Below are 10,964 nucleotides of genomic sequence, written 5' to 3'. Positions count from 1 at the left end.
ATTGGCAACAGTTCAGTGCGTGTATCGTATTTGACGACAGTGTGACTGCTATTCTCCTGATATGGTCAAGCGCTGATTGCTGAACCAGCAGACACATAGATGCCTCAATTCGACGGTGGCCCAATAAATTTCATTCCCGGGGCCGTAAGTTCCGCAGCCCTAATTTAGCTGGGGTCACCTACGAACGAATTACCAGTGGTCTCGTTTGCATACTGTGTTTCCTAGCTCGCCTTTGGTACGTATATATATGTATATTACAACACATCGGATGAGTTTTGTTTCTGACGCTATCTCAATACAAATGCCTTGCATTCTCAAGTTGTATCGAAAGTTTTTTATCAAGTGTGAGTTCCAAGCCAGCTCTTCAACAACATCAAAAGTGCTCCGCCATAGCAAAAGTGTTTACTAGCCACTAGCGAAAGAGAAGTGAAAAGAAAGCAGCGTGATGTACGTCGAACTTGTCGCAACAGCCTTTCTCTGTCTTTTGCTTCAATGACCTGCAGCAAATTCATTCAACAAGATACTTTTTAATCATTAACTCCACATCATTCCAAGCATTAGAAGCAGAATACCTTCAAAAAGCATTGAAGAACTGACCCACATAAACACACATATTACGCATGTTCAATGCGTTGTACTTTATTACAAGTTGTTTCACGGCCGCAGAAGCTTTCTCGGCGATTCGATGGCCAATCGTGTCATAAACTCCCGCAGATGTTCATCTTCTTTTAGAGGAGGAGGAGTTTTGAATAAGTACCGTTGCTGGGGCTGCGAGAACAGATATTTTTTAATCAATAAGAAAATTCATGTTTCATTTATGTACACACATATGAAAATTTAACTGCAGAACTTCCTGCTTATCTTTTGCAACTGCGGCGTTATCCTTCAGAGTTATCCTTCAGAGCACGAACGCATAAGAAATCCAATGTAAGTGCAGTTAGGTCGAGTCCGCAGTGTGTGTCCAGAAACATGTGACAGGAAACTCTGTTCGCGCGTTTAGCTGGCTTGACCGGAAAATACATCACGCAAACTCCATCGGGTTACATTATCCCTCAAACGTTTGGCTCGGTCGCCTTGCTACGTAATCATGTAAACAATCTTTCTTTCCCTCGTGGGGTGTGAATCGGCACAAGTTTTCGTCCATGACCTAATGGTAAGTTCAAGACGTTTCTGGCAGAGACAGTGGCCTAAGGCAGCGGCAATCTGCTGCAAGGCAATTGCAGGAGCCTCGAGCTGTGTAAACTTGCTCACAGACACTGGGCTAACACCCTAATTTCACTCGAGGTTGGCTGAACGCTCTCGCAGTGTCCTCAACGGGCTCCACCTGTACACTGATGATACGCTATCCTTAGTAGTACATATGAGTGCCCGAACGTGGCCGCTGTTTCCCCTCTGTGCAGACGAGAACAGGATTTCAGTTATTGTAAAAGCGTTCGTAATATTCGTGAAAGCCCCGCGTCAGTACAAACAGCCCTTACAAAAGAAGGCATCCATTATTTTCCACCTCCGTAGCCGATTTTTCGGCGACTATTTCAGAGTTTTCCTTAATGTTGCAAAAATTCCGCAATGTGAAAAACGCAAGAATTGAGCGTGAAGAAAAACAACTGCTTAGTTGCTTGTTTTATATTATTTCAAGGTATGCATCTGCCTATAAATATGACAGTTTCGTTCTATCAGCTGTCTCTAGAGAGCAAATAATCTAAAATTCATATCCCTATTTTTTTTTTATTTTTTTTTTTACAATTCAAAAGGGCCGAGTGCCTTCAGTAATGTACTACAATCGCGCCGGCATACTAACTGCGTCTTGAATACTAGGGGGTTTCTGTCGACGCTTGAGACCAATAACTTTACCATGAAAGTGTAGTTGAAGATAGACAATGAAAAATAACAAATATAGCAATAGAATAACGGAACATATGGCTGCTCACTAAAATTTTTTGAGGTGTTTTAATGCTTTTCGTGATTACACCCAATATGTCAGTATAGGCAGATATATAAGGAATTGAAGTCGCTTACGCAATCTCATTAGAGAGGATTTTTTCTGCGTAGCATCGGCGACAATAGGATATTCCGGGATGTTGGCCGGCTGGCGTTCCCATTTGGGCACTACTATAGCTTAGGACTCTCACAAGGTTGACGGGAACTTAAGTCTCCATCGTGCGGCTTAAGAAGGAGATCGCTACGAACCTGTATTTGGCATCGCAGCAGGGACAGTTTCGGAGACGCCTGACTGGGCACCTTCATCCTTCTCGCCTAGTTTGGTCTTTCTGTAACCTAGGAGGCAGCACCCATAAAATGCGTAAAAATAAAATCGCACAAACACGCACTCCATCACTTTCGCATCGATTAATCACTTTATGTTGACTGAATAATCTTTTACACATAACTGTATTGCTTTATACGCCTCCAGTGCATTTTACGCCTTACCATGCATTTCCCAAAGTTTGTGTATCACGTATACGTATCACGTGTACTGCACTTGTAAATTCGAAACCACACTTGTGAGATTTGGCAAACTGACAACTGTAGAAAGAGAATGGCCGTGTAATATATCAAGCCCCGTGAAAAAGGCAACACAAAGGTGTCAAGGTTTATCGTTTGTTTGCTGAGAGCCTGCAGTAAGGTGAACATTTCGACGCATATAGCGAAATCTTGCGAATTTCTTTGTGAAAAGTAGAAAAACACAAGTGGGCCGCCAACTTTACATTTTCGTTTAGTTTGTCATGATGCTCTCGTAAAGATCACTGGACAGACAGACAAACAAGAAACTTTATGTGGTCCTAAGGGACTATGTTGTAGTCGCGCGCCGCACCTGCGATTGAACAATAGTCTGTGGAATCGGTATAGTATTTCCCCATTTGCTATACCCACTTCGGAAATTTGAAACAGGTTTTAGAGAAAATAACACTGAACTTTTCGGTTCTGTCATCACATATATTTGTCTTCTTTCTATACCCTACCTATTGTGCAGCTCTCTACTCTCCTATACTTATTGCCAACACGATATATGTTCCCCTGCGGCAGCCGCTAACGACGAACAAAGCACACCTCAACGTCAAGGCTTCGAGGTAGAAATGCCTCTCTTCTGACTCAAAACTGAAACCGAAAGACAAAACCGGAACGAAAGACAGAAATTCTCGTTGTTATCGTATTTTCTGTCTGTTTCTCTACTTTTGTTGTTTTTTAAGTGTTGGACGGCCCTGAGAGCAATCACAAAAATAAAACGTAGCTTAAAACGACAATATAATGAGTGAGGTGCTAAGGCTCTGTTCATTTATCAAACAGATGTCCAATAAGTTCCCGCAGAAGCCATCTCGCGATGAGTGTCGACGTTGATGCGGTTAGCACTGACTCAATGTAGCGACGCCATGTTACTAAGGCCGAAACGCGACATGTAGAAGGCGCGTATGCAACTGGGCTTCTCTCTCTCGCATTGCTCTGGGCACGCTGTGCCATCTAGTAGTGCTGCCACGAAGTTTCCGTGTGACGTGTGACTCAGTATATATTCTGACGTAAATATGAATATGTATGACGCGGTTTCAATTCCTCGTAGGACAGAAGAAACCCTGAAGGAGTTTTTCTTTTATCGAACTCCCTGTACAACGGCACGTACCCAGGGGGCACATATCCAGGTACCCTAGTTGGCGTCGAGGAGGTTAATTGAAGAGTAACACATAAAGGAGAACATACCCAGCCAGTGACCCAACAGAGTGGGAAGGAAGCTTACTGAAGAGCTGCACATACCCAGTATCACATACTCATTGACCCATGTTTGTCAAAAAGATGGTTCATGCACTAACTCCCTGCATTTGGCGGGCAAGTGGTACAAACATAGAAACAAACATGCAAGAAAGTGCGTGAAATATCCTAAGACTCCTAATCGTATTGAAACATGGGGATAAGAGAATCGCACTTTCCAGTGTACTTTCCGCATTTTTTAGGTCCTTCTTTCGTGCGCCTGCTTTCAAAGTATGTAATAAAACATCAAAATTCCTGCCAGAAACTTGCCTGGAAGGGCGTGATATATTACGCATGCGAATTTATATATATAGCGTCGCTGTTACCTTAATTCATACGCATTTTCTGTACAACGAAGGAACAGTATTACCACCAAGAAGTTTCGGAAGCTTCAGCTTTATAGGTTGTTGCCGACGCACTACTAGCTAGAAGTTGGTTAGGCCATACAGATCCGGGTATGGCGTTTATAATCGTTCAAAATCCACACGAGATGCTTTTGTTCTTGTTCTGTAGCACACGCAATGAAGAAGAAGAAAAGGCTGTCGTTGTAAGATTTTTTACGATAACACATGAAGTTGGATTCCTTGAAAGTGTAAACACACTAGACTACAATAAAAAAGCCTGCGAACACAGCCGAACGCTCACTAATAAAACCTTGTACTTTATATTGCACCTGCCTCTGAGCAATTAAATAGATCCTTTTTAGTGCAGCAGCGGGGCCAACCATGCAGGGTGGCAAAAGTTTTTTTCTCAGATTTCTAATGAACGCAAGATCGGTAAATAGAAAGGAGACAACATTTTTTTTCTTAAAGTGTACAATGGCAAAACTGTTTACAAACAGCGGTACTTTAAAGAAAACATACATCTCAGAACGTAATGATCATTTGCTAAAGAAAGGAATATTGGTGTACTACAAATTTGTTCTCGATTGTTTTTTTGTCAGGAATATTGCTGAGTGGAACGGTTTATCTGAAGAACGAATATGGTCATAAACATGAATGTTGCCCCCCCCCCTTACTATAACTCCTTTTCGCAATACGCAGTGAATCGTAAATAATATAAACAATTTTAAGAGCCTGGAGCAATATTGTGATAAGGTCATACATTAACACAGTTTCGGCATACCCTCTATAAGTAGTGTCCGCATGCAAAACGGTTCGTTTCACTAGTAAGGTAGCCCATATTTAAAGGAGCAAAACTACAGGTTGCAAGACATTCCAAAAATTGTGTCGCCTATAAATGAGAACTTATTAGCCAATGATTCCCGTTGCTTTAGCAATATTGACACGTGTACTTATCTTTATCGGGCGACCACGTTTCGCCGCCGAACAAATGTTATCGCACAGCGCGGGACGCGCCTGCATGTATCCGAAGTTTCTGGAAAGTTATCGATGCTTCTATCCGCTGTCTGTTGTCGCCGAACCTTGTATTATCTGATTTCATCGCGTGACGCGAATGGTGTAGAACTTTGTGGAAGGCACGAGGGTCCGAACGATTAGACTGGAACATTCGATGACTGCTGTATAAAAGCCGACGCGCTTGACCCGCTGATCAGATTTTCGACGATCGCCGACTGTGTTCGCCGCTACACTGTAAACAAAAAAACACCCAGATGGGCGTTTTTTGCTTGTCCTCTAGCGCATTCCCTTTTGTACATCTTTTTGCTCCCATTGAAAGGGCGTACGATAAAACTCCCATTGACGTGGGCATCAATTGGGCACACAACGGGGGTACCGTATACGCCCACTTCACCCCCCCCCCCCTATTTGACTGGGAGGTACAATGGGAGTATTGTGAAGGAATTAAAGGCATCTTAGTTTAGGTGCGGCAAGCTCGTAGCGAAATGCATGGTGGCGCGGGTCACGCGCCTACGCAGTACCAGACGGAACACCGCAGGCCGAAATGTCGAACGCCGGCGATCAAGGCTCAAGGGAACTCGGCCGTCCGTGAGCTGCCACCCGAGCAGGCGTCGCACCTGCTCGGAGCGAACGCCGGCGTCCGACACCTTGACCTGCGGTGTTCCGTCTGCTGCTGCATAGGCGCGGCGTACCGCCACGATGCATTTCGCCGCGGGCTCGCCACACGTGGTCTAATCGACGGCACAGGGCCACCGCTGAATCGACCAAGTCACGCGCACACGTGGTCCAATGGCGAATGAACCCGTCACCGCACGTCTTCATTTTTTTTCCATTTCGCTGATCACAGAGCCCCTCTTTGCAAAGCTTTTATACAGTCGTCCTAGCTTATCGGCAGTGCCTCCGAGGCCAGCAAACGCCTTCGAGAGCAGTTGCTACTTGCTGAAAGGAAAAATGCACGAGACACACACTGACAGTGAAGAAAATTTATTTTACACCAAATGTAAGAAATATAATATGTTCACTTCCGGGCCCAAAAGAAAGCACATTTCTGCCCCAGTAAAACAATTGTCTGGATTTTAAAAAAGAGCACTGTACATTGTAAGCATGCCAGTTGCTAGTATTCTACATGTCCTAATACAATGAAATTAGTAAATGAAAGAAATGCTAAGAAATCTTATCTCGTTTCATACTGAACTGTAACTACAGAGCCATGTGTTTGAACTGTTACTTTGTACTGACGCTCCACACTTTTGCACAGACTATATACTGAGCTCGCTTGACTAAGAGTAAAACTTCATTTGGCCTAGTTGGCACATAATTCTGAACTTAAAACTTACAGCGCAAACACCTAAGACGAACCGCAAAAGGCAGACACGACACACGCTGGCACTAACTGACAACTTCTTTATTTCTTCGTCGTCGATGCATATATATGCCCTAGGCCACACAACTGCACAGGCACACACATTACATTACAGAGATCTCCCAAATTATCACATATGCAAACGTAGGAACTCAAATTCAGATGGGTGCAGGGACAAAGCTGTGTCACTGATGCAATTATCATTTTGCCTTTTTATGTCGTAGGCCTCTAAGGCAAGCCACGCAAGCTCATTCATGCTTTTGCCAAGAATCGACGTCCCATCAAGTCGTGCCTCACAATTTTTGCAAGAGTTTATATGCGCAACAATGTGCACTCTTCTATCTACATTTTTGTTTACTTTTTGTGCATGTTCCCTGCGCGGTCCCTTAAACACATAAGGTCATCTATCAACTCAAGAAAATTGCTTGCAGGCATAGTGTTCCTTTGGCGTTTTCTGCACCGAACAAGCTTTTAAAGCTATGCTCCCGCACCTGCGGAGAGGGCAGAGGAGGACGCCAAATTCGGCATGATGCTTCATACGTGCTGTGCGCGGTCGGCGTGGTTTATACAATTCACTCTCATGTGCTAAGACATAGCTTGGCTAGATATGGCATTGCATCAATGAGCGACTCAGGGAACATGCGCAACAAGTAAACAAAAATGTAGATAGAGGAGCGCACCTTGGTGCGCATATAAACTCTTGCAACAATTGTGAGGCACAACTTGATGGGACGTCGATTCTTGGCAAAAGCAAGAATGAGCATGTGCGGCTTGCCTTAGAGGCTTACCACAAGAAAGGCAGGGCGATAATTGCATTAGTAAGATATCTTTGTCCCTGCATCCATCTGAATTTGACTTCCTACGCTTGCGTATGTGATAATTTGGCAGATCTCTGTAATGCAATCTGAGTGCCTGCGCGGTAGTGTGGCCTAGGGTTTATATTGCATCGACGACGAAGAAATAAAGAAGTTAGCACCAGTGTGTGTTGTATCTTCCTTTTGTGGTTCGTCTTAGGTGTTTGTGCTGTAAGTTTAAGTTGCTTGACTAAGCCATTCCTAATTAACAGTGGCTGGTATAATGAGGCCGATCAGTGGTATTTTGCATGGACTAGCACACAAATATGATAAATGTCAAAGTACTAAATTAAGAAATTGGGACTCATCACACAAACAAGCTACATAATTTAGTGCTGGATTTCTGAGCAAGCTATTAAAAATTATTGTATTTTACGAACCAGAACCCACCTTCTGATTATGACACATGCCATAGCGAGTAACCCGAATTAATTTGGACAACCTGGGGTTCTTTAACAAGCACCTGCCTAAGTACACAGGTGCTTTTGCATTTCGCTCCCACTGAAATGCGGTTTTGTTTAAGACTACATTTACGAAAGTTCCAAACACGATCCCCCCTATATTTTTACAGTGGGTGCTCTTTAAATGGAGCCTCAAGGTGCCAGGGAAATTGGTTCCATTTACCAGGCATTATATTTACTGAGAGACATTGCAGAGAGCCAACCAATTATCAGGATGGTGTCCTATTTAAGCGGCAGTTTCGAAGCGATTTTCGTTTATCGAGATTCCACTGTAGTCCATATTAGTGGATGAGTTGTGTTCCGCATGGACACATTAGCATGGCTACCATGTTTAGTTGAATATTGTGCAAGCAGCAACATTTCACTGTACTCAGTGCAATATATAAAGCCAGCAATGTAACATGTTGCAAATGCAGCCACGAACAAGTACCTTCCCTGATCATATCCAAAAGCAGCATCTTTATACGAAATTAGTCATGCTTTCTCCCGTTTAAGTGCCTTGTTTTCAGAAATCAAATCCTCCTTATCACATTGACCTCCAATTGTGTCATTCCCCGAGCTGAGGTCATTTGAGATTGCATTTAATTGCCCTTCAAATAGCATATTGGTCTTATTTAAAAAGCACATGGCATCACAGTGACCACCTAGACATAGAATTCGAGCTGCAACACAGTAGCAAACATTCTGAGGTAGAAGCCTAACTATTCTTTTGAATTTGGATGCATGCTCAAAACACTGCTACGCAATTGCAGACAGGGCTGATAGTGTAGCAACCCGGACAGATTTAACGGACATAAAGGAGCAAAATTGTGTGAGCTTCGAAATATTATTCTCTCTGAGGAACCATGCTGTCCAATTATAAAACGGGGATCAAAATAAAGTAATTGGATAGCAAATCTGCATTTCATTAAGTAAATAAAATACTGTTCATGCTACCTTCCAGGGTGCACACTACATTCCCTTTCCTTGAATGTGAATTTGCTACCTTTCCATGGGTTGCCAAATGTATAGGTGTATTGTTGGTCAAGGGTGGTGGAATGGATATAGGTCTCAGGCTAGAGGAAATATTTAGAGAAGGAGACTTGCCAGGTTGAACAACTAATGTCTCAGGCTGGAGCCATTTGGTTCTCTTGCAAAGATGTTGCCTCCAGCTTGAGACTTCCTTTGTTGGACAACTGTTGATGACTAATTTCGCCATCTTTTCATTTACCCTCGTCTTATTCAACCTATTGCTCCACGCAGCAGCTGCACTTTCTTTAAAAAATAAAGATATTAATGAGCTCAAAGGCTTTGTGCATGGCTGCATCCCCAAGTGCAAAAATTTGTTTGCAGATTGAATGACAGAGTTGATACCTTTCTTGAGAATTCAATAGGAAGAACCAAAAATTAAGCTAACAGACTGGTTATGACGACAAGTAAACATGAATTGATGTGGAGTGCCATTTCTTCATTTTGCACCAGGCTTGGGGCCAGCCAGACTTCTTCCTAAAATTGAGAAAATTTTTCTAATGAAATACATATTAAGAGTATTTTCTTCATAATCTGAAAATTTAAAAACATGGTTATTTGGTTAATCATATTTAGTTGGGAACAGTGCGAAGGACAGTGACGAAGTAAGGGCTTATGCAGTAATGCCACATAGTGCTGGCTGAGAACAGATTCAATTTTAGAACAGACAAACAGTTAAGTACTTTGGAATGCTTCCTAAAAGCCATAAAAACCAAAGCAGGAAGCAGTTGTACAAAATAATGTATGTGCATGAAAAATGCATCTGATCATCAGTTCGCAGACATGTATGCCATTTGCTTGTCAGTTAACAAAACACGTGTTACACTGAAACATTTCTCCTACAATTTGGCAATTCTGTGGGCTTTCATTATTGCTCAGGTCAGTTGGTTTATGTGGTTACTGCTACTAGTGTACGGTGAAGTGTAATGTAGATGGGCAAGTACTACTGACAACTATGAACATTGGCAAATTTTGCTGCACCAGGATAACGCATGCATTGTCCCGCTGCAGCGAAACTTTCCAGTAAACGTCCACAGTTGTCTGTAGCACTTTCCCATCTGTCTCGCCTCACACTGTTCCATCTATAGCGCTTCACCATACTGTAATATGCACCACCGACACAAAATTCTACCCTTGTGAAGTTCATACTGCTACTTCGCACTCGTCACATTCAGGCCGCCAGGCGTACTGAGCCCAATGTAGTATAACTGCATAGACTGGCAGCTCCTGTCATGGACTTATTCTGGTGTAATGGCACCACAGAAGCAAACGAAGACAAAGACATGCAGGACACAAGTGCCTAACCTCAACTCTCGCTTTAATAAGAAAACAGACATCATATACATCACATAGTGACAGGAAGTGATGTCATTAATTCAAAAACAAATTCTTTGTGCAATGTAGCTGAGAATGACTGATGCATTTGTCCTTTTCGTGCTAATCTGCCAAAGCTTAATTATCTTATGCACATCTGCTCATAATTTTTGGCTACAAGTTTTGATGAACACAGGAACGAACCAATCTATTTTGCAGTGCATCACTATGTGCGAATGAGAGTTATTCCACACAAACTTCATTAGCCGCAATCTCAAATTAATACAATGTGTGTATGCAATGCAAGCATGACTGGATGGGAATGGCTGACTGTACATAACCTCCGTTGCACAGTGCACCGCCTGCAAATTGTGCTGCACGCAACAAATTAATTTGTTTTCCTGGCTTGTCTTTTTTTCTCATCAGAGCAAATCTCTCATCACATGTTTCATACAGAAAAAAAATTTTTGCCCGTAGAGACCAGCTACACAATTACCCATGAAAATTACAAATGCATACGAAACAACTGCAACCACTTTTTTACTTCATCTCATTCATTATATTCCATATTCATGCCTAATTTAGTTGCGCAAATCATTGTTTTCTTAGGCCCTTGTTAGGAGAGTTTTGTGCTGTAATAAAAGGCAGAAGCCAAAAAAAGGAAAAGGTTGGTTGTGGTTGAAGCACAATATGCATCTAGTGAGCTAGGCCGCAAGCGTTGTGTAGTCTGCTGCCATCATAAGGCCGTGCCTACATTGGACAGATGGGATGCTCTATTAATGCGAAATCAGGGAAATTGAGGGAGTATGAGTCATCCGTGTGAAACAATCCTCCATCACACAATGTTAAATACTGCAAAGAATGTGAC

At 42.7% G+C, this 10,964-nt stretch overlaps 1 protein-coding gene across 2 annotated transcripts in view; it reads right to left on the bottom strand.

Annotated features, from left to right (window-relative positions):
• Positions 1–612: 612 nt before the first annotated feature.
• The window catches only part of LOC126544687 (uncharacterized), a 36,757-nt gene continuing 26,405 nt past the window's right edge, over positions 613–10,964 (bottom strand). For both annotated transcript variants that reach the window (XM_050192139.3, XM_055077804.2), the window contains exons 4-5: positions 2,188–2,274; positions 613–768 (exon numbers count right to left, since the gene is read on the bottom strand). In XM_050192139.3, coding sequence (XP_050048096.1) covers positions 719–768; positions 2,188–2,274 — 137 coding nt within the window. In that variant the 3' untranslated portion in view covers positions 613–718. The remainder of the gene's footprint in view (positions 769–2,187; positions 2,275–10,964) is intronic.

Source organism: Dermacentor andersoni, chromosome 10 (genome assembly GCF_023375885.2).
Source record: "Dermacentor andersoni chromosome 10, qqDerAnde1_hic_scaffold, whole genome shotgun sequence".
NCBI lineage: Eukaryota > Metazoa > Arthropoda > Arachnida > Ixodida > Ixodidae > Dermacentor > Dermacentor andersoni.
Note: the sequence above shows the minus strand (reverse complement) of the source record. Positions and strands in the feature narration are given on the sequence as shown.